General features: G+C 48.4%; 1 protein-coding gene across 2 annotated transcripts in view; it reads right to left on the bottom strand.

The window, feature by feature from the left end:
• Positions 1–24,251, bottom strand: part of TUBE1 (tubulin epsilon 1) — a 90,308-nt gene that overhangs the window by 47,308 nt on the left and 18,749 nt on the right. For both annotated transcript variants that reach the window (XM_075338334.1, XM_075338335.1), the window contains 3 exons: positions 10,635–10,692; positions 5,739–5,854; positions 4,164–4,285 (listed from right to left, as the gene is read on the bottom strand). In XM_075338334.1, the coding sequence (XP_075194449.1) occupies positions 4,164–4,285; positions 5,739–5,854; positions 10,635–10,692 (296 nt within the window). The remainder of the gene's footprint in view (positions 1–4,163; positions 4,286–5,738; positions 5,855–10,634; positions 10,693–24,251) is intronic.

Here is a 24,251-nt window from a genome sequence, read left to right as displayed (position 1 = left end):
GCCTCCTTTCTAAGGGGGAGGTTCGTGCGGCGTCACTAAGCGGGTGCCAAATAGAAGCGGAGGGGCGGAGATGAGCGGGACGAACATCCCGCCCACCTTCTTCCTTCCTCATTGCGTGCGGCCGCAGGTACGATGTTGTTCCTCGTTCCTGCGGTGTCACACATAATGATGTGTGCTGCTGCAGGAATGACGAGCAACCTGCGTCCTGCAACAGCAACGATAATCGGGAAAGGAACGACGCATCACCGATCAACGATTAGGTAAGTAATTTTGATAGTTAACGGTCGTACCTGCGTTTCACACGCAACGACGTCGCTAACGAGGCCGGATATGCGTCACGAATTCCGTGACCCCAACGACATCTCGTTAGCGATGTCATTGCGTGCAAAGCGGCCTTTAGTGGACCAATATATTTAAAATTAAAGGTAAGGTCTTGGAGTTTTTTTATTTTTGTATTAATAAAAGTGATTATGAGATCAAGTATTTTTAATACAAAATTAAAATTCACTGTTTATTTAGTTTTTATTGAATTCTAGTTTTACGGAAGTACTGCGGGCTGCCATCTTCGATTTGCTGTGAGTAACGACAGTTACTCACCTCATTTATGTCAGCTCCCTGTGCATTGAAGACTGTTGTTGGACTGCGACACTATACTTCACACAGAAACAGCGTCTGCTGTCATCTGGACAAGCCCCCTGGGCTGTCCATATTACAGCAGAGGAAGGAGATCAGCGCCATCTTTGTGGAGCTCACAGCGCATTCTGTGTGCTCCACTTTCCCCCTGTCACCCGCCGGGATGGATGGGGTGAGTACCGGTGCCGGGCAGCGGTGATTGCACCGTAACTGATCCTGGCGTGCTGCTCCCTGCTGCCACTCACCCCCTACCCCTCCGCACACCCACCCACCCACTCTACCGCTCACTTTCCCTCCCCGCGTGTGCTCACCTCGGGCCTCCGCTGCTCGCTGCTATGTACTGTTATCGCTGACAGGACAGGCTGCTGGGGGCGCAGGTCTGAGGTGAGTGCATGTGGCTGGGGCATTGGGATACAGTGAGGCATTGTGAAACAGTCAGTGGAACATTGGGATACAGCCAGTGGGCCATTGGGAAAGTCAGTGGGGCACGGGATACAGTGGAGCACTATGCAGCTGGCCTTAGTGACACTTTAGACATTAGGATAACTTTGTGGTCATTACTAAAGTGGCTCCATATTGTGATCCTAAACTTCATTCTCTCTTATCTTTTTGGAAACACCCAGAAAGGGGGGGGGGAGTGACATCACACACAGGAGAGCAGATTCCACCCACTTTTACTGCAGCTGTAATGTGAGCTAGTTCTACAGTAGCTCTACAGCAGGATTTCAATTTCAGCAGCTGCTTCCCCTAGTGTTTAAGAGTGGAAAATATGGGTTTTTTTTTACATTTTTCTCAATTTAAAACAAATAATATTATTTAAACATAACATTAAAACATTAATACTTTATATTTTTTCAGTTATTGAAAAAAAAATGTTTTTTTGACGACACCTTCTCTTTAAAAACAAATGTTAAAAATATACTGCAAAGACCAGAATAATGGATTTTATCTGCACATACCTACTGGAAGCTGGATCCTTTTTCCTTCAATCCTTCAGGACATACAGTTTGCTTTATATACATAGATTCACCTATTAGCTCTCTGATCAGTGTGAGGTAGTTACTAAGGGTCAGAATACTAAGGACTGTTTTTGTTCGCCTCAGTGTTATGGCAAATTTGTAAAAATAAACAACTGTTAATGCCAAACTAACAAAAAAGAAGGCGTTGAAAACACCCTCAAATATTAAACACTGAAAATGTCAACTTCAGAGTGAAAGTGTAAATGAATGTAAAGCCTGCTTTACACGTTACGATTAAGCATACGATATCGTATGCGATCGTACCCGCCCCATCGTATGTGCGGCACGTTCAATTTGTTGAACGTGTCGCACAAACGATTATTTGCCGTCACACGTACTTACCCTTCCATACGACCTCGATGCTGGCGGCGAACATCCACTTCCTGGAGTGGGAGGGACGTTTGGCGTCACAGCGACGTCACATGGCAGCCGGCCAATAGAAGCGGAGGGGCGGAAATGAGCGGGACGTAAACATCCCACCCACCTCCTTCCTTCCGCATTGCCGGCGGGAGACGCGGGACGCAGGTAAGATCTGTTCATTGTTCCTGGGGTGACACTCTGCGATGTGTGCTACCTCGGGAACATTGAACAACCTCACGTTAAATTTTTAGGAATTGAACGACGTGCATTCAATGAACGTTTTAACGTTCAATCACAATCGCACGTAGCTGTCACACGCTACAATATAACTTACGATGCCGGATGTGCGGCACTTACGATGTGACCCCGCCGACACAACGTAAGATATATTGTAGCGTGTAAAGCCCGCTTAACCTTAGCAAGCGTAACCAACAATTTAACATAAAATTTTCCGAGAGTGAAGTCGCAGGTATTTTGCTAGTTAGAGGATAAATCAGCACAGCTGCTATCCTGCACTTACATATTCTTTATGTGTCTTATGCAGTAATAACAAGAAGGATTTGCGGGGCACTACTTCCACTGAGGACTGTCCACATCAAACAACCAGCGGCTAGTTGCAGAAAGCACACGCGGTGCTATTGATCTCTGCTGTGACAAGAGAAAACTTCCAGGTCGGACTATACTGAATACAGCTACGGGGTGCTTGTTCCAAAAGCATCAGAGCATGAGACATTAAGCAAAGGGAGAAAAAAGGAACAGCACTCACCGGTAATTGCTGTGAAGTATTCGAAGCCCCACCTACAGGGGCGAAACGGCCGTAGTCTTTTTGTGCTAACCATCCTCATTCCCTCCCTGTAACGCCGAAGCATGTATCCTCCGACCATGAAATAAACCTGAATACTTCACAGCAATTACCGGTGAGTGCTGTTCCTTTTTTCTCCCTTTGCTTAAATTCTTTATGTGTCTGTTTTCTCGGAGACAATAGATGGTTTCACCCTCTCCACACTATGGAGATTTATTGAGAACCCCCTCCTTCTTTATGCTGCCGCTTCTAACATTAAGAGAAGGACAAGGGAGACAGTGAGCCGTCAGAACCAGGAATTCAAAGGGATTTGTAACATTTTTGCACAGCCCTCAGTTGTGTAAAGCATTTACAGAGACTCAGCAACAGCAAAATGGTATACATATTTTGCTTAACGTTGCATTTGGGAAGCAAATAAACAGTCTTTTAAGCTACAATTACTATTGGGTTTGCAACAATGTGAGTTATTTCTATGATCTACAAAGAAAAGCTTGTATGGTCTTAGAAATCTTTAGGGCTAAGGCTAAGTTCACACTTCCGTTGTTTTGCATCAGTCACATGCGTTGCTTGACGCATGTGACTGATGCGTTGTACAACGGATGACAACGGTGACAAAGAAAATAATTTCTTTGTCGGACTCCGTTGTGTGCGGGGGCGGAGTTCGGGGGGCGGAGTTCAGGGGGCGGAGCTGAGGATGTCAGTGCCGCGGTCTGCGTGGCTGGGGACAGGTGAGTGTGTATGTGTGTGTGTGTATGTATATGTGTGTGTGTGTGTGTATGTGTGTGTGTGTGTCTACATGCATGTGTACATGCGGAGTGCGGGAGGGGGCGGAGCAGAGTGGTGAAGTGTCGGCCTCCTTGCACACTGTATCCAGGATAAATATCGGGTAAAAGCAAAGCACTTTTTGCTTGGTTACCCGATATTTATCTTGGATACCAGCTTAGCGCTGGCTCCCTGCACCCATAACCACTGTAAATATCGGGTAACTAACCAAAGCGCATTGCTTGGTTACCCGATGTTTATCCTGGTTACGGGGGCGGGGAGCCAGAGAGCGCATGCGCAGCGAAAACCTACGGATCGCGCTGCTCAATAAACGTTACATGCTGCGTTGCTCCCGCCCGACGGTCAGTTAAAAAACGACTGACCGTGACGCAGCGGATGCAACGCAGCATCATCAGTCACAATCCGTCACTAATAGAAGCCTAAGGGGAAAAACAGGATTCCTGCAAAATATTTTGCAGGATACCATAATTCCTCAAGGCTACGGATTGTGACTGATGCAAAACAACGGAAGTGTGAACTTAGCCTAACATTACAGTCCCTTCTAGTTGTATAAGTCCAGTTCTCACCTCCTCCCATAGAATGAATGACAAAGAAACACTGCAGACAATCACACTGTTCGGCTGTCCTCCTTATGTTCTCCACAATTTGCTCTCGATATTGGCAACCATACATGTTGTGGCCAACTGCCCTGCATAAATAAACAAATGTGGAAATAAGTATGCAACGGAGTGCGGTTACTCACTGAAATCCTCAACATGTTTGAGTGCTTTATTTTCTAAGAGCAGATTTGTCAATGTAATTATCATAAATTTGGGAAATTTGGCAAAAACAGATTTTTAAGGGTTCCTATTTTGTTCTCTGTGGAGTTTGCTGTGAATACACCGCTAGTCTACGAGTAACAAACCTGGATTTTGTTATGGATTTGAAGCAGATCCACAGAAAAATTTACAGTGTACATGTGAACTTGCTAAGAGATTGGATTTCCAAATTTGGACAGAATATTTGCAGTATATCCGACAACTATACAATGGCGGAGATGAAAGAAGCAGTGGTCACTTCTTCCTGCTTCCATCACTGTGGTTGATTCAGAACATCATCAGGTCAAAGGAGCTGTGGTGACTGACTGCAGCGCCAGCAGATGATGATGCCCTGTTTCAATAGCGCGTGATAGCAGCTGTCGGAAAGTAACTGCAGGGCCATCCTCTGACGTCCCATTTGAGACTCCCCTCAAACGAAGTAAAGTAAGAAAAACAACAGACAGGGATTAGCTGTGTAGGGAGAATTGTATAACAAAGCAAATTACAAAACTAGATAAATTAAAATAGATATTTCTAAAGGGCAATAAAAGTATTGAACAATCCCTTTTAAATGATGGGTATAAAGACTGCTTGTAAAAAAATGGCAGTATAATATAGATCCAGAGACCCTGATTCTAGCCATGTGTCACTTACTTGGCTGCGTCTTGAAGGTTTAGAAAAGCATTGTTTTATCAGCAGGAGGACTAGTAAATCTGCTGCCATGTAGCCCTCCATACTCATGTGCTTTGTTTAACCTCATTCCAACCTCTGATTGGCAGCTTTCTGCTTGTGTACACAGAAAGCTGCCAATCAGTGACGTGTGCAGGGTTATACTGAGCTTAGTATTCATAGAACCGCTCAGTTGTCGGAATATATAACAATTTCAGAATTAGGGACACAGAAGAGGTAGGTTTGTGCACTATTAGAACGCTCTACTTTTGAAAACGTAACCATAGTTTTGAAAAGGGTAGAGCTCTGTTCACATGCACTGCTATAACCATGTATTGATTTCAATTATTAAAAAGGTTTTTGTGAAATGACTTTGTATAGAACAGTCCAGTCAACCATACTTTTCTACACAGTGATAAATGACACTCATACCGGTTAACTAAAGCCTATTATGTAAACTAAGAACTTTTCCGCTAAATATAGCAGCCCTATGGCTCAGATGTAGTGTGAACAGAACCCAACAGTCCTGCATTGCACTGGAGCTCAGTCAGCTTCTGATGTCAGACATCTCCAGTGTTATCGGGCTCCAGAACCGGACACCAGCAGAATTCTGAACCAGCGCTCTGTCTAAGCAGCCAATAAAACATTTAATAAAAAAAAGAAAAGTATGGGTACCAATTATTTCCGGAGCCCGATACATCGGTTATGAGCTGCGTGCTATCAAACAAATCACGTAGCGGTCCTTGCAACATTTCATTAACCACTCCTTCTTCCATGTCTATTAACACAGCCTAAAAGAATAAGAGATCAGTTCTGCACATTTTGTAAAACCACTAAATCAGAATTAATATTATTATTTTCAACCATATCAATGTCAGTATTCATATTTGTGACTTATAGTTATAGTGGCATAGAGGTGAAATTAGCCATGCTTCCTGGGTGATGGGCAGTTTTGGAAAATTGTCTTTCTATATCGTCCATCATCCGGGCTATGGGGCAAGTGCTGCCCAGAAGATAAGCCGTCCTTCATTATCCGCAAATTCTTCTCCTTAGTATGCGCCTGTGATGTCAGGAGCGTGGCTAGAAATTCAGCATCTCTGCATTCTCCCTGCACTGTGAAGAAACAGTGACTCTCCGGTGCCTGCGCACATCAAAATTGAAGACGTACAGGGGAGAGATGGCATGCAGAATGCACAGATGCAGGACTTCTGGCCTCGCTCCTGTCATCACAGGTACATACTAAAGAGAAGATGAGGAGAAATTGGGGATAATGAAGCCTGGAGGCCGGCTTATCTTCAAGGCAGCACACACTCCATAGCCCGGAAGATAGAAAATATAAAACAAGAGGGTTTTTCAAAAACGGTCCATGATCCGCGAGACACAGATGTTTTGTGAATTTCACCTTTATGCCCAAATTAACTAAAAAACACAAAAATAACAGTACTGTCATGTAACTTTTCAGAACGATCTGGTACTTAGTACGTACATGAGGAATAACATTTCTGCCCATTATAGGACTTGTACCCTGCATTTTCACCAGTTTTCTCTTCCGCAGACTTTTTCACTGTACTGGGAAATGAAAGGGGGCGAGGGGGTAGTTGCAGTGATCTCTGCCATGCACAGCACAAAGGGATGGATACTTGATACTCAATTTTATTTTTCCCTCTGCCTGTTTCCTCTCCCTACTCCTCCTCTATCCATAGCGTACGTATAATGGGTTGGGTCTAGTGGTGGGCGAACCCCCCGATGTTCGGGATCGTGAAACTCGCCCGGACGTTTTGTAAAGTTTGTGTTCGGGGTTGGAGAGAACGCAAACTTGCGTCCGAACCCCGAACTTGGACTTTACAGTTATGTGATGAGGCAGGGGGGAGAGGTTGTAAAATAAAGAATACAGTTAATAATAAACATTGTCATTATACTTACAGGTCCCGCGACGCGTCCTGAAGACTCTGTCTCCCTACCGCTTCTGCTTCCGGGACCGATCATTGCTATGCCACCGGGTAACCACCATTGACTACAGGACCTTCCATGACGTCATAGCCATGTGACCCGTCTGGTGTGAATGTTGTATTACCTCTTGGGTTACAGACTGGTCACATGGCTATGACATCATGGAAGGTCCTGTAGTCAGTGGAGGTTACCGAAGGGCACAGCTGACCGGTCTCAACTATGCACTCGGGTGAAGTCTCTGACAACTCCCAGCTGAATCTGTGTAAGCAGACCTGTGTTTGTCTTCTCGCACAGATGTAGCAGAGCTGAAGATGCTCGCCCACCCTTGGACTGCGTCGGAGTTTTTTTTTTTTGGGTAATAAAGATGAAGTTCTAAATGTCTTCTGTTTTATTTCTAATGAAATTTTTTTTTCTCTGTGTTGTTGTTTTATTTTACTGTTAAAACAGCCAATCATAGACGCTGTCACAGAGTGGGTGTCTGTGATTGGATGCTGGAGTAACCTGAAACCGGATCATACATTCTAGCATCTAAAATGTATGGGCAGATTCAAGGTTACTCCCATTCTGCGTGACAACATCTGTGATTGGCTGTTGGGTCCCTCACACATATAGTAGTGTAAAAATAAATAAATAAAAAATTTACATAGCGCTCAGCGGTACTTTTAATTCCCAGCGCAGATAAACGGTTCGGCTAAAAAAATGTTTTTATTAGAAACAAAAAAAACATTTAGAGACTGCATCTTTATTATAAAAAAATCCTTAGTCTGATGTAGTCCACAGGTAGAGTGATGTCAGTTCTGCTTCATCACGCTGTATAGACAAGTGTCTCTACAGAGCGAGAAGCAGAGAGAGCAATGTCAGCTCTGCTTCATCACACTGTACAGACAAATGTCTCTACAAAGCGAGAAGCAGGGAGAGCAATGTCAGCTCTGCTTCATCACACTGTACAGACAAAATGTCTCTCTACAAAGCGAGAAGCAGGGAGAGCAATGTCAGCTCTGCTTCATCACTCTGTACAGACAAGTGTCTCTACAGAGCGAGAAGCAGGCTGACAGTGAGGGTATGATTCCACTTGCGTACGACTCGTGCGAGTTTCGTATCGCATCACCCCGCATAGTGCACACTCTCCTGACAGGAGCGCCTCAGCTGCATGGAAATACATGCAACCAACCCGCTCCTGTCAGGAGATTGTGCGCTGTGCCGGGTGATACCAATGCAAGACTCGCTCAGTGACAGTCAAAATTCAATCAAGTCCATGAGCCATGGACTTGGGTGAACCCTGACTTCACTGCGAACACAACCGAAACCAGCCGAGTGACAGCAGTGCAGTGAATACCCCTGGAAGTTAATGATGAGACCCGGAAGCAGAAGTTGCCGAGAGACAGTGGTTAAGCGGGTCTGCAGGACGTGTCACGGGACCGGTAAGTATAATCATAACGGTTTATAATAATGTGCTTGTTTTTACAGCCCCTGGACCCGAACTGTAACACAAGCTTCCCAGGAAAGCTTGTGTTCGGGATTGTGTTCGGGATTGTGTGCACGAATACTATGTGTTCGGTACAGATCCCGAACTTTACTGTTCGGATTCACCCATCACTAGTTGTGTCACATAACACCAAAGGGAATTAGCAGCTTGTCTTGACTATGAAAGATGGATTTGAGTTGGGAGGTTTTCAGAGTAGAAGACAAATTCAAGAGGTAGGGGGAGGGGGTAATGTGTCCGATAATGAAGGAAGGAGATTCATCTGATAACATACATTACATAGTCACATATGTTGAGAAAAGACCTAGGTCATTCTAGTTCAATCTTCCTCTACCAATTATAAATTTCGTCACTAAATCATTTATAACCGACAATGTTGTGTGTACTGAGGAAATCATCCAGCCCTTTTTTAAAAACTGTTATAGTGTCTGCCATTACTACCTCTTGTGGTAGGGCATTCCACAGTCTGACTGCTCTAATTGTAAAGAACCCCTTCTTATTTAGCAACCGTCTGAATTTTTTTTCACTACCGTATTTTTCGGACTATAAGACACACTTTTGTTCCCGCAAATGTTGGGGGAAAATGGGGGGGTGCGTCTTATAGTCGGAATGTAGGGCTGCGGGGAATGAATCATCGGCGGCACGAGCAGGCTGTAGTAGCCTGCCGTGACCACGTGGACCTGCTCATTGAATATGCACGCCCATCATCCCGCCCATCATCTCTCAGCGCTAAATCTGGCGCTGACAGGTGGGCGGGATGATGGGCGGGGAATGTGCGCATATTAAACAGCCTGTCCGCATGATCACCCCTGGCAACCACAGCCTGGAGTGATCATATGCGGCTGTATTCACTGCCCCCCGCGCATCATCATCAGCGTGGGGTGCAGTGAATCAGTATAATTCACCAGCCACGATCCCTGCAGCACCGCGACGTCCTCCTGTCTGTGCCGGCGGCGGCTGTGTGGAGACTAGCAGCGCGCACAGTGATGACGTCATCACTGTGCACACGTGTCCACATGCAGCCGCCCACCGGCACAAATAGGAGGACATCGAGATGCTGCAGGGGAACGGTGACGGCTCCACACAGATCAGCAGCTCTGCTGACACAGACGGAGGAGGAGCGATGCTGCAATGAGTGAGATAAGGTGAGTATGAACGTTTATTTATTTTTTTATGTGCCACAGGATGCGGGCCGTATACCAGGATGGGGGTATATAGCAGGATGCGGCCATATAGCAGCATGGCGGTATATAGCAGGAAAGGGGCGTATAGCAGGATGAGGGCATATAGCAGGATGGGGGTATATGAGCAGGATGGGGGTATATTATGACCCGAATGGGGGTATATTATGAGCAGGATGGGAGTATATGAGCAGGATGGGGGTATATTATGAGAAGGATGGGGGTATATGAGCAGGATGGGGCCATATGCCAGGATGGGGTATATAGCAGGATGCGGCCATATGCCAGGATGACGGTATATAGCAGGATGGGGGCTATACCAGGATAAGGGACATATACTGTATATACAAGGCAGGAGGATCATTACCAGGCTGGGGTACCTTAGTAAAGAATATGGGGACATTACCCCCATAACAGTGTCAGCAGCAGATCCTCGCCCCATAACAGTGTGTCATGACCACATTTTTTGCTTAAAATTTTATTTTCCTATTTTCCTCCTCTAAAACCAGGGTTCATCTTATGGTCCGAAAAATACGGTACTTAAATTGAAAGAAAACTATAGAAATTTGGTATGTACATATACTCGTACTAACTTGAAGAATCATAGCACAAAGTGAACATGTTAAATAAAAAACAATTGTGGAATTGCACTTTATTTTTGCAATTTCAACGCTCTTGGAATTTTTTTCCCCATTTTCCTGTACACTATATGGTAAAAGGAATATTTTCCTTCAAAAGTACAACACATCCCACAAAAAAACAGCCCTAACATGGCTATATTCACGGAAAAATAACGTTATGGCTCATAGAAGAAAGGGAGGGGAAAATAGAAAAAAAAAAAAAAAACAAGCAGAAAATCGCCAGGTGGTGTAGGGGTTAAACATCTACAATATATCGTATGTATGAAATACTTCTAGGAATAGCGGTTCGAGATGTAATCAGCATCATTTGTCTTACCCGTGCTTTAAGTGAAGAAATCTTTCCTCTATGAACATCTGCTCCACCAGACTCCGCTCTAAAAGACAAAAGCCATATTTTAACTTAACAAAACGCCTTTTCATGCATTATCCCATTTCTATTGCCTGTGATTGCGAGAAAGCGATAAGCATCTTACGGCTTCAAATGTATCTCAATGGAAGATCTTGTAGTGCAAAGTGTATGGACAGCACGGTGGCTCAGTGGTTAGCACTGTTGCTTTGCAGCGCTGGGGTCCTGGGTTCAAATCCCACCAAGGACATCTGTAAGAAGTTTGATTGTTCTCCCCGTGTTTATGTGGGTTTTCTCCAGGTTTTCTGGTTTCCTCCCACACTCCAAAGATATACTCATAGGGACTCTAGATTGTGAGCCCCAATGGGGACAGTGTTGTAGAGTGCTCTGGAATATGATGGTGCTATATAAGCAATGATTAAAAAAAGATGAATTTGATTAAAAGGAATTTTGCAAGTGTGGATGATGTACTGATACTAGTCCACTGCTAGAAAGCAAAGTGACAAATGGCTGATTTTCCAGCCCAAGCAACAAACATATAAAAAACAACAAAAGTCAAAACACAACACCGTACCTAAGTGTATGTATTTACACGCTTGTCTTTTAAAGGCATGAGGCAAATCATAGTTTTTCCAAGTATGGTAATTACGCCCTAAGCTCGGCGTTCCCCTTAGACAAACCTATTGCCATTTCTTTTAGCATACTTAGTTTTAAGTGTTACATAGTATATGATCATACATCATAAGTATTACATTGTACACTTAAAAAATGTGTAACTAAAGCACAATTATAAGAGCTCTATATAATGTCTATGTGCTATAACTATCAAATTGCAGCAGTTTTCATGCTTGTATGTATAATTCGACCGTACCTTCCCTATCATTTCACAGAAGAAGGCGATTTCCATTTTTTGAGCTAAGGAGGTGATGACAAGGGACGGAAAAAAGAGAATTTTGTTTACTTACCGTAAATTCTTTTTCTTATAGTTCCGTCTTGGGAGACCCAGACCTTGGGTGTTTAGCTTCTGCCTCCGGAGGACACACAAAGTACTACACTTAAAAGTGTAGCTCCTCCCTCTGAGCTTATACACCCCCTGGTGAGCCAGTCCCAGCCAGTTTAGTGCAAAAGCTGAAGGAGAATAGCCACCCACAAGTAGAACAGAGCAAGAGCCAGAACAACCGGAAACTCTGTCCACGACAACAGCCGGTGAAAACACGCGGAACAAGGAAATTGCCAACAGGCAACAGGGAGGGTGCTGGGTCTCCCAAGACGGAACTATAAGAAAAAGAATTTACAGTAAGTAAACAAAATTCTCTTTTTCTTTATCGTTCCTTTGGGAGACCCAGACCTTGGGACGTTCCAAAGCAGTCCCTGGGTGGGAAATAAACAGAAAAACTAAGAAGTAGGCAAAACCTAACTTCACAAATGGGCGACCGCCGCCTGAAGGATGCGTCTGCCCAAGCTCGCATCTGCCGAAGCATGAGCATGCACTTGGTAGTGCTTCGAGAAGGTATGCAGGCTAGCCCAAGTGGCAGCCTGACAGACTTGTTGAGCCGTAGCCTGGTGCCTAAAAGCCCAAGAGGCACCGACAGCTCTGGTCGAGTGTGCTTTGATCCCCGGCGGGGGAGGCGCCTGCGTACTCTGGTAGGCGTCCGAAATGGTCGACCTAATCCAACGGGCTAAGGTCGGCTTAGAAGCAGGGAGGCCCTTGCGCCGACCTGTGGTTAGCACAAAAAGAGAGGTGCACCGCCTAAGTGCAGCGGTGCGAAACACATAGATCCGGAGCGCACGCACCAGATCTAGAGTATGTAGAGCTTTTTCAAAGCGATGAACAGGGGCCGGACAGAAGGAAGGTAAAGTAAAGTAATGTCCTGGTTAAGGTGGAAGGGAGAGACCACCTTAGGAAGAAAGTCCGGAGTCGGACGGAGAACCACCTTGTCTTGATGAAAGACTAAAAAAGGAGACTCCGAGGAGAGCGCAGCCAAATCAGAGACTCTTCTGAGAGAGGTTATGGCAACCAGAAAGGCCATTTTCTGTGAAAGACGATACAAAGAAACCTTCCTAAGAGGCTCAAAGGGGGGTTTCTGCAAGTCCGTGAGCACAAAGTTAAGGTCCCAGGGGTCCAAGGGGCGCCGGTAAGGCAGAATGATGTGAGACGCGCCCTTCATGAAGGTGCGGACCTGAGCCAGCCGAGCGAGACGCCGCTGGAACAGAACTGACAGAGCCGAAACTTGTCCCTTGAGGGAGTTGAGGGACAGTGCTAGCTGCAGACCGGACTGTAGAAAAGACAGAAGAGTCGGCAAGGAGAATGGCCAAGGAGGATGGCCGGTAGACCGACACCAGGACAGGAAAATTTTCCAAGTCCTGTGATAGATCTTAGCGGAGGAAGACTTGCGAGCCAGAGTCATAGTGGAGATGACTTCAGGGGGAATACCAGAAGCCGTCAAAATCCAGGACTCAAGAGCCACACCGTCAATTTGAGGGCCGCAGAATTCGGGCGGAAAAACGGACCTTGCGAGAGTAGGTCTGGACGGTCCTGGAGATGCTACGGCATCTCTACGGACAGTTGGAGCAGGTCCGGATACCAAGCTCGCCTGGGCCAGTCCGGTGCAATGAGGATGACTCGACGACCCTCCATTCTGATCTTGCGCAGGACTCTGGGCAAGAGAGCTAGAGGGGGAAACACGTAGGACAGACGAAACTGGGACCAGTCCTGAACCAGAGCGTCCGCGGCGAAGGCCTGAGGATCGTGGGAGCGAGCCACGTAAACAGGAACTTTGTTGTTGTGACGGGATGCCATTAGGTCCACGTCCGGAGTGCCCCATTTGCGGCAGATCGACTGAAATACTGCCGGGTGCAGGGACCACTCGCCACCGTCCACGCTTTGACGGCTGAGGTAATCTGCCTCCCAGTTGTCCACGCCTGGGATGTGGACTGCGGATATGGTGGACCTGGAGTCTTCCGCCCATTGAAGGATGCGTTGTACCTCCATCATTGCCAGGCGGCTGCGTGTCCCGCCTTGATGATTGATGTAGGCAACCGCTGTCGCGTTGTCTGACTGGACTCGAATGTGCCTGCCCGCGAGCAGGTGGTGAAATGCTAGGAGAGCTAGAAGCACAGCTCTGGTTTCCAGCACATTGATTGAAAGGGCTGACTCGGACGGAGTCCAAGTGCCCTGTGCTCTGTGGTGGAGACATACCGCTCCCCAGCCGGAGAGACTGGCATCCGTGGTGAGAATCACCCAGTATGGGGCCAGAAAGGAGCGCCCTTGGGACAGGGAGAGGGGCCGAAGCCACCACTGAAGAGAGCTCCTGGTCCGTGGCGACAGAGCCACTAACTTGTGAAAGGAGGAAGGCCGTTTGTCCCAACAGCGGAGAATGTCCAGCTGCAGGGGGCGCAGATGGAACTGGGCAAAGGGAACAGCCTCCATGGACGCCACCATTTGACCCAGCACCTGCATCAGACGCCTGAGGGTATAACGGCGAGGCCTCAGGAGAGAGCGCACCGCCAACTGTAGTGACAGCTGTTTGTTTAAGGGCAACTTCACAAGTGCCGGCAAAGTCTCGAACTGCATCCCTAGTAGAGATGAGCGAACCGGTCGCGGTTCGGCTCGAGGTTGGTTCGCCGAACGGACCTCCCGTTCGAGTTCGGTTCGTCGAACGTTCGACGAACCGAACTCGAACTGCATAGGAAACAATGGCAGGCAATCACAAACACAGAAAAACACCTAGAAAACACCCTCAAAGGTGTCCAAAAGGTCACAAACAACTCACAACACATGGGAAAGTGACAAGGACATATACTCATGCGAAAACAAAAGAGCTGGACAAGGAAAAAGAGGAGGACACACAGATATATGAGTATATGCAAGGAAACATCGATTCCATTAATGTGCAACTTGAGCCCTGCTCATTCTTGGCTTCCAATCTTGATAAATTGCCTGAGCTCGCCACGTACGTCTTGGGGATCTTGTCGTGTCCTGCAGCCAGCGTTCTCTCGGAACCTGTCTTCAGTGCTGCTGTGGGTCTGCTGGCAGATAAGCACACGTGTCTGTCCACTGACAATGTGGACATGGCTCTCAGAGGACTTTTCTTCCCCTGGGTCAGCCAGGGGACGGGAAAGGCACGCGTATTTTTGAGAGTGCTTCATGCAAAGCATCTTTTTCTTTTTCAAAAGGGAGCTCAACCGATGCCAGTCAAGTGGGGTGTGTGTGGCCCAGTGAGTGGCAACGAGGGAGACTGTGGTTGGAGTCCCCTCGCTGTGTCTCTAAAAGAACCAAGATGAACAAGTCATGGCTCTCAGAGGACTTTTCTTCCCCTGGGTCAGCCAGGGGACGGGAAAGGCACGCGTATTTTTGAGAGTGCTTCATGCAAAGCATCTTTTTCTTTTTCAAAAGGGAGCTCAACCGATGCCAGTCAAGTGGGGTGTGTGTGGCCCAGTGAGTGGCAACGAGGGAGACTGTGGTTGGAGTCCCCTCGCTGTGTCTCTAAAAGAACCAAGATGAACAAGTCATGGCTCTCAGAGGACTTTTCTTCCCCTGGGTCAGCCAGGGGACGGGAAAGGCACGCGTATTTTTGAGAGTGCTTCATGCAAAGCATCTTTTTCTTTTTCAAAAGGGAGCTCAACCGATGCCAGTCAAGTGGGGTGTGTGTGGCCCAGTGAGTGGCAACGAGGGAGACTGTGGTTGGAGTCCCCTCGCTGTGTCTCTAAAAGAACCAAGATGAACAAGTCATGGCTCTCAGAAGACTTTTCTTCCCCTGGGTCAGCCAGGGGACGGGAAAGGCACGCGTATTTTTGAGAGTGCTTCATGCAAAGCATCTTTTTCTTTTTCAAAAGGGAGCTCAACCGATGCCAGTCAAGTGGGGTGTGTGTGGTCCAGTGAGTGGAAACGAGGGAGACTGTGGTTGGAGTCCCCTCGCTGTGTCTCTAAAAGAACCAAGATGAACAAGTCATGGCTCTCAGAGGACTTTTCTTCCCCTGGGTCAGCCAGGGGACGGGAAAGGCACGCGTATTTTTGAGAGTGCTTCATGCAAAGCATCTTTTTCTTTTTCAAAAGGGAGCTCAACCGATGCCAGTCAAGTGGGGTGTGTGTGGCCCAGTGAGTGGAAACGAGGGAGACTGTGGTTGGAGTCCCCTCGCTGTGTCTCTAAAAGAACCAAGATGAACAAGTCATGGCTCTCAGAGGACTTTTCTTCCCCTGGGTCAGCCAGGGGACGGGAAAGGCACGCGTATTTTTGAGAGTGCTTCATGCAAAGCATCTTTTTCTTTTTCAAAAGGGAGCTCAACCGATGCCAGTCAAGTGGGGTGTGTGTGGCCCAGTGAGTGGCAACGAGGGAGACTGTGGTTGGAGTCCCCTCGCTGTGTCTCTAAAAGAACCAAGATGAACAAGTCATGGCTCTCAGAGGACTTTTCTTCCCCTGGGTCAGCCAGGGGACGGGAAAGGCACGCGTATTTTTGAGAGTGCTTCATGCAAAGCATCTTTTTCTTTTTCAAAAGGGAGCTCAACCGATGCCAGTCAAGTGGGGTGTGTGTGGCCCAGTGAGTGGCAACGAGGGAGACTGTGGTTGGAGTCCCCTCGCTGTGTCTCTAAAAGAACCAAGATGAACAAGTCATGGCTCTCAGAGGACTTTTCTTCCCCTGGGTCAGCCAGGGGACGGGAAAGGCACGCGTATTTTTGAGAGTGCTTCATGCAAAGCATCTTTTTCTTTTTCAAAAGGGAGCTCAACCGATGCCAGTCAAGTGGGGTGTGTGTGGCCCAGTGAGTGGAAACGAGGGAGACTGTGGTTGGAGTCCCCTCGCTGTGTCTCTAAAAGAACCAAGATGAACAAGTCATGGCTCTCAGAGGACTTTTCTTCCCCTGGGTCAGCCAGGGGACGGGAAAGGCACGCGTATTTTTGAGAGTGCTTCATGCAAAGCATCTTTTTCTTTTTCAAAAGGGAGCTCAACCGATGCCAGTCAAGTGGGGTGTGTGTGGCCCAGTGAGTGGAAACGAGGGAGACTGTGGTTGGAGTCCCCTCGCTGTGTCTATAAAAGAACCAAGATGAACAAGTCATGGCTCTCAGAGGACTTTTCTTCCCCTGGGTCAGCCAGGGGACGGGAAAGGCACGCGTATTTTTGAGAGTGCTTCATGCAAAGCATCTTTTTCTTTTTCAAAAGGGAGCTCAACCGATGCCAGTCAAGTGGGGTGTGTGTGGCCCAGTGAGTGGAAACGAGGGAGACTGTGGTTGGAGTCCCCTCGCTGTGTCTCTAAAAGAACCAAGATGAACAAGTCATGGCTCTCAGAGGACTTTTCTTCCCCTGGGTCAGCCAGGGGACGGGAAAGGCACGCGTATTTTTGAGAGTGCTTCATGCAAAGCATCTTTTTCTTTTTCAAAAGGGAGCTCAACCGATGCCAGTCAAGTGGGGTGTGTGTGGCCCAGTGAGTGGAAACGAGGGAGACTGTGGTTGGAGTCCCCTCGCTGTGTCTCTAAAAGAACCAAGATGAACAAGTCATGGCTCTCAGAGGACTTTTCTTCCCCTGGGTCAGCCAGGGGACAGGAAAGGCACGCGTATTTTTGAGAGTGCTTCATGCAAAGCATCTTTTTCTTTTTCAAAAGGGAGCTCAACCGATGCCAGTCAAGTGGGGTGTGTGTGGCCCAGTGAGTGGAAACGAGGGAGACTGTGGTTGGAGTCCCCTCGCTGTGTCTCTAAAAGAACCAAGATGAACAAGTCATGGCTCTCAGAGGACTTTTCTTCCCCTGGGTCAGCCAGGGGACGGGAAAGGCACGCGTATTTTTGAGAGTGCTTCATGCAAAGCATCTTTTTCTTTTTCAAAAGGGAGCTCAACCGATGCCAGTCAAGTGGGGTGTGTGTGGCCCAGTGAGTGGAAACGAGGGAGACTGTGGTTGGAGTCCCCTCGCTGTGTCTCTAAAAGAACCAAGATGAACAAGTCATGGCTCTCAGAGGACTTTTCTTCCCCTGGGTCAGCCAGGGGACGGGAAAGGCACGCGTATTTTTGAGAGTGCTTCATGCAAAGCATCTTTTTCTTTTTCAAAAGGGAGCTCAACCGATGCCAGTCAAGTGGGGTGTGTGTGGCCCAGTGAGTGGAAACGAGGGAGACTGTGGTTGGAGTCCCCTCGCTGTGTCTCTAAAAGAACCAAGATGAACAAGTCATGGCTCTCAGAGGACTTTTCTTCCCCTGGGTCAGCCAGGGGACGGGAAAGGCACGCGTATTTTTGAGAGTGCTTCATGCAAAGCATCTTTTTCTTTTTCAAAAGGGAGCTCAACCGATGCCAGTTAAGTGGGGTGTTTGTGGCCCAGTGAGTGGAAAAGAGGGAGACTGTGGTTGGAGTCCCCTCGCTGTGTCTCTAAAAGAACCAAGATGAACAAGTCATGGCTCTCAGAGGACTTTTCTTCCCCTGGGTCAGCCAGGGGACGGGAAAGGCACGCGTATTTTTGAGAGTGCTTCATGCAAAGCATCTTTTTCTTTTTCAAAAGGGAGCTCAACCGATGCCAGTCAAGTGGGGTGTGTGTGGCCCAGTGAGTGGAAACGAGGGAGACTGTGGTTGGAGTCCCCTCGCTGTGTCTCTAAAAGAACCAAGATGAACAAGTCATGGCTCTCAGAGGACTTTTCTTCCCCTGGGTCAGCCAGGGGACGGGAAAGGCACGCGTATTTTTGAGAGTGCTTCATGCAAAGCATCTTTTTCTTTTTCAAAAGGGAGCTCAACCGATGCCAGTCAAGTGGGGTGTGTGTGGCCCAGTGAGTGGCAACGAGGGAGACTGTGGTTGGAGTCCCCTCGCTGTGTCTCTAAAAGAACCAAGATGAACAAGTCATGGCTCTCAGAGGACTTTTCTTCCCCTGGGTCAGCCAGGGGACGGGAAAGGCACGCGTATTTTTGAGAGTGCTTCATGCAAAGCATCTTTTTCTTTTTCAAAAGGGAGCTCAACCGATGCCAGTCAAGTGGGGTGTGTGTGGCCCAGTGAGTGGCAACGAGGGAGACTGTGGTTGGAGTCCCCTCGCTGTGTCTCTAAAAGAACCAAGATGAACAAGTCATGGCTCTCAGAGGACTTTTCTTCCCCTGGGTCAGCCAGGGGACGGGAAAGGCACGCGTATTTTTGAGAGTGCTTCATGCAAAGCATCTTTTTCTTTTTCAAAAGGGAGCTCAACCGATGCCAGTCAAGTGGGGTGTGTGTGGCCCAGTGAGTGGAAACGAGGGAGACTGTGGTTGGAGTCCCCTCGCTGTGTCTCTAAAAGAACCAAGATGAACAAGTCATGGCTCTCAGAGGACTTTTCTTCCCCTGGGTCAGCCAGGGGACGGGAAAGGCACGCGTATTTTTGAGAGTGCTTCATGCAAAGCATCTTTTTCTTTTTCAAAAGGGAGCTCAACCGATGCCAGTCAAGTGGGGTGTGTGTGGCCCAGTGAGTGGAAACGAGGGAGACTGTGGTTGGAGTCCCCTCGCTGTGTCTCTAAAAGAACCAAGATGAACAAGTCATGGCTCTCAGAGGACTTTTCTTCCCCTGGGTCAGCCAGGGGACGGGAAAGGCACGCGTATTTTTGAGAGTGCTTCATGCAAAGCATCTTTTTCTTTTTCAAAAGGGAGCTCAACCGATGCCAGTCAAGTGGGGTGTGTGTGGCCCAGTGAGTGGAAACGAGGGAGACTGTGGTTGGAGTCCCCTCGCTGTGTCTCTAAAAGAACCAAGATGAACAAGTCATGGCTCTCAGAGGACTTTTCTTCCCCTGGGTCAGCCAGGGGACGGGAAAGGCACGCGTATTTTTGAGAGTGCTTCATGCAAAGCATCTTTTTCTTTTTCAAAAGGGAGCTCAACCGATGCCAGTCAAGTGGGGTGTGTGTGGCCCAGTGAGTGGCAACGAGGGAGACTGTGGTTGGAGTCCCCTCGCTGTGTCTCTAAAAGAACCAAGATGAACAAGTCATGGCTCTCAGAGGACTTTTCTTCCCCTGGGTCAGCCAGGGGACGGGAAAGGCACGCGTATTTTTGAGAGTGCTTCATGCAAAGCATCTTTTTCTTTTTCAAAAGGGAGCTCAACCGATGCCAGTCAAGTGGGGTGTGTGTGGCCCAGTGAGTGGAAACGAGGGAGACTGTGGTTGGAGTCCCCTCGCTGTGTCTCTAAAAGAACCAAGATGAACAAGTCATGGCTCTCAGAGGACTTTTCTTCCCCTGGGTCAGCCAGGGGACGGGAAAGGCACGCGTATTTTTGAGAGTGCTTCATGCAAAGCATCTTTTTCTTTTTCAAAAGGGAGCTCAACCGATGCCAGTCAAGTGGGGTGTGTGTGGCCCAGTGAGTGGAAACGAGGGAGACTGTGGTTGGAGTCCCCTCGCTGTGTCTCTAAAAGAACCAAGATGAACAAGTCATGGCTCTCAGAGGACTTTTCTTCCCCTGGGTCAGCCAGGGGACGGGAAAGGCACGCGTATTTTTGAGAGTGCTTCATGCAAAGCATCTTTTTCTTTTTCAAAAGGGAGCTCAACCGATGCCAGTCAAGTGGGGTGTGTGTGGCCCAGTGAGTGGAAACGAGGGAGACTGTGGTTGGAGTCCCCTCGCTGTGTCTCTAAAAGAACCAAGATGAACAAGTCATGGCTCTCAGAGGACTTTTCTTCCCCTGGGTCAGCCAGGGGACGGGAAAGGCACGCGTATTTTTGAGAGTGCTTCATGCAAAGCATCTTTTTCTTTTTCAAAAGGGAGCTCAACCGATGCCAGTCAAGTGGGGTGTGTGTGGCCCAGTGAGTGGAAACGAGGGAGACTGTGGTTGGAGTCCCCTCGCTGTGTCTCTAAAAGAACCAAGATGAACAAGTCATGGCTCTCAGAGGACTTTTCTTCCCCTGGGTCAGCCAGGGGACGGGAAAGGCACGCGTATTTTTGAGAGTGCTTCATGCAAAGCATCTTTTTCTTTTTCAAAAGGGAGCTCAACCGATGCCAGTCAAGTGGGGTGTGTGTGGCCCAGTGAGTGGAAACGAGGGAGACTGTGGTTGGAGTCCCCTCGCTGTGTCTCTAAAAGAACCAAGATGAACAAGTCATGGCTCTCAGAGGACTTTTCTTCCCCTGGGTCAGCCAGGGGACGGGAAAGGCACGCGTATTTTTGAGAGTGCTTCATGCAAAGCATCTTTTTCTTTTTCAAAAGGGAGCTCAACCGATGCCAGTCAAGTGGGGTGTGTGTGGCCCAGTGAGTGGAAACGAGGGAGACTGTGGTTGGAGTCCCCTCGCTGTGTCTCTAAAAGAACCAAGATGAACAAGTCATGGCTCTCAGAGGACTTTTCTTCCCCTGGGTCAGCCAGGGGACGGGAAAGGCACGCGTATTTTTGAGAGTGCTTCATGCAAAGCATCTTTTTCTTTTTCAAAAGGGAGCTCAACCGATGCCAGTCAAGTGGGGTGTGTGTGGCCCAGTGAGTGGAAACGAGGGAGACTGTGGTTGGAGTCCCCTCGCTGTGTCTCTAAAAGAACCAAGATGAACAAGTCATGGCTCTCAGAGGACTTTTCTTCCCCTGGGTCAGCCAGGGGACGGGAAAGGCACGCGTATTTTTGAGAGTGCTTCATGCAAAGCATCTTTTTCTTTTTCAAAAGGGAGCTCAACCGATGCCAGTCAAGTGGGGTGTGTGTGGCCCAGTGAGTGGCAACGAGGGAGACTGTGGTTGGAGTCCCCTCGCTGTGTCTCTAAAAGAACCAAGATGAACAAGTCATGGCTCTCAGAGGACTTTTCTTCCCCTGGGTCAGCCAGGGGACGGGAAAGGCACGCGTATTTTTGAGAGTGCTTCATGCAAAGCATCTTTTTCTTTTTCAAAAGGGAGCTCAACCGATGCCAGTCAAGTGGGGTGTGTGTGGCCCAGTGAGTGGAAACGAGGGAGACTGTGGTTGGAGTCCCCTCGCTGTGTTATACATGCTTTTAGAAGGGCATGACATGGCTTGGAGGTTGACTTTCATAAAATGCAAACTGTTGGCTACCAAAATGCTGCCTTTCCAACAACTGTGGTTATAGGCAATGAGGAACATACTGATGAAGATGAGACGCAGATACCCGATTGGGATGACAACTTAAATATTCGGTCAGGGCAAGAAGAGGCTCGGTCTGAGGGGGAGGGGAGTGCAAACACAACAATTGATGATGAAGTTCTAGATCCCACCTACTGTCAACCCCCAGTCAGGCACTCGAGGAGGTCAACAGAGGCGGTGGAGGAGGATGCAACCGACGACGAAATTACCTTGCGCCTTCCTGGACAGAGTCGGAGCACTGGTAGCACGTCTACAACTGCATCCTCAGCCACCACTCTGCCTATGAGCATTATTCGGGGTGCATCAACAGGTCGCATGGCCTCTAAGCCTTGCCTAGCCTGTTCCTTTTTTGACATAGAAAAAGATCGCCCAAATCATGTGATATGTAAAATTTGTCATGATTCTCTTAGTAGAGGTCAAAACCTCAGCAGTTTGACAACTTCTTCCATGAATCGTCACATGAATAAATATCATAGGTCCCGGTGGGAAGCTCACTGTGCTGCAATGCGGCCTAGCGGAGCGAACCATCCACCGCCCGCCCCTTCCAGTGCATCCGCGCGCTCTTCATCTTCTAGGACTGTGGGGACAGCTGTCACACCTGTTTTTCCACGCAAAACTTCCACCACTGTAACCGCAACAGGCAGTTTGCTTGGTAGGTCGTCAGTTGGTTTGGAAGGGGAAACAAGTGAGTGTGTACAGCTCTATCAGACATCGATAGCACCTACGTTGGATGAAGGCAACATCATGTCTCCGCCTGCACTTTCCTCACAAACCTGCATTTTTCCAGGGACACCCTACTCAACACCGTCTACACACAGCAGCCAGATCTCTGTCCCTCAGATGTGGTCAAATAAAAGGCCACTTCCTCCGACCCATGACAAAGCTAAGAGGTTGACTCTATCCCTCTGTAAGCTGTTGGCTACCGAAATGCTGCCTTGCCGCCTAGTTGACACACAGGATTTTAGAGACCTTATGTCTGTCGCTGTGCCCCAGTACCAGATGCCTAGTCGCCACTACTTCTCTAAGAAAGGTGTGCCCGCGCTACACCAGCATGTCGCACACAACATCACCGCTTCCTTGAGAAACTCTGTGTGTGAACGGGTGCATTTCACCACCGATACTTGGACCAGTAAGCATGGACAGGGACGTTACATGTCGCTGACTGGGCACTGGGTAACTATGTTGATAGATGGTGAAGGGTCTGCTGCACAAGTCTTGCCGTCCCCACGACTTGTGTGTCAATCCTCTGTCTGTCCAAGTTCCGCCACTGCTTCTGCATCCTCCACCTCATCTGGGTCCTCCACCTCCGCCCCAAGCCTGCCTGGTCAGGCCACCAGCGTTCTCACTGCGCAGAAGGAATCACGCACCCCTCATTACTATGCTGGCAGCAGAGCGCAACGGCATCAGGCGGTCTTTAGCTTGACATGTCTTGGGAATAAGAGTCACACAGCTGAGGAGTTGTGGTCAGCTCTGCGGTCCGAGTTTAATAAATGGTTGTCTCCACTCAACCTGCAGCCTGGTAAGGCCGTGTGCGACAATGCTGCAAACCTGGGTGCGGCCCTTCGCCTGGGCAAGGTGACACACGTGCCTTGTATGGCTCACGTGTTGAACCTTGTTGTCCAGCAATTTTTAACACACTATCCCGGCCTAGATGGCCTTCTGACCAGGGCACGTAAACTGTCTGCAGTGCTCACTTCCGCCGTTCAACCGCCACAGCTGAGCGACTTGCATCGCTCCAGAAGTCTTTCGGCCTGCCGGTTCATCGCCTGAAATGCGATGTGGCGACACGCTGGAATTCAACTCTCCACATGTTACAGCGACTGTGGCAGCACCGGCGAGCCCTGGTGCAATACGTCATGATGTATAGCCTGGGCCAACGAGATGCAGAAGTGGGGCAGATCACCCTGATGGAGTGATCTCAGATCAAGGACCTATGCACCGTTCTGCACAGTTTCGACATGGCGACGAATATGTTTAGCGCTGACAATGCCATTATCAGCATGACGATTACAGTCATTTACATGCTGGAGCACACGCTAAACACTATTCGGAGTCAGGGGGTGGGACAACAGGAAGGGGAGGAACTACAGGAGGATTCATATGCGCAAGACACAACAACATCACCAAGGTCCAGACGTTCATCATCACCAACGCGGCAGGCATGGGACCATGGGGGACAGGGATCAACAAGGGCGCATGGTAGCAGGCGAGATGTTGAGGAAGGTGCAGGAGGACATGAAGATATGGAGGACGAACTGTCCATGGACATGGAAGACTCAGCGGATGAGGGAGACCTTGGTCAAAATTCAGTTGAAAGAGGTTGGGGGGAGATGTCAGAGGAAGAAAGAACGGTTAGCACCTCTATGCCACAAACACAGCGTGGACTTGGTCCGCATGGCTGCGCAAGACACATGAGTGCCTTCTTGTTGCACTACCTCCAACATGACCCTCGGATTGTCAAAATTAGAAGTGATGATGACTACTGGCTTGCCACACTATTAGATCCCCGGGACAAGTCCAAATTTTGTGACATAATTCCACCCATAGAAAGGGACGCACGTATGCTGGAGTATCAGCATAAGCTGTTACTCGATCTTAGCTCGGC

Source organism: Anomaloglossus baeobatrachus, chromosome 3 (assembly GCF_048569485.1).
Source record: "Anomaloglossus baeobatrachus isolate aAnoBae1 chromosome 3, aAnoBae1.hap1, whole genome shotgun sequence".
Lineage (NCBI taxonomy): Eukaryota > Metazoa > Chordata > Amphibia > Anura > Aromobatidae > Anomaloglossus > Anomaloglossus baeobatrachus.
The sequence above is the reverse complement of the archived record's forward strand: the minus strand, read 5'-3'. Positions and strand labels throughout refer to the sequence as shown.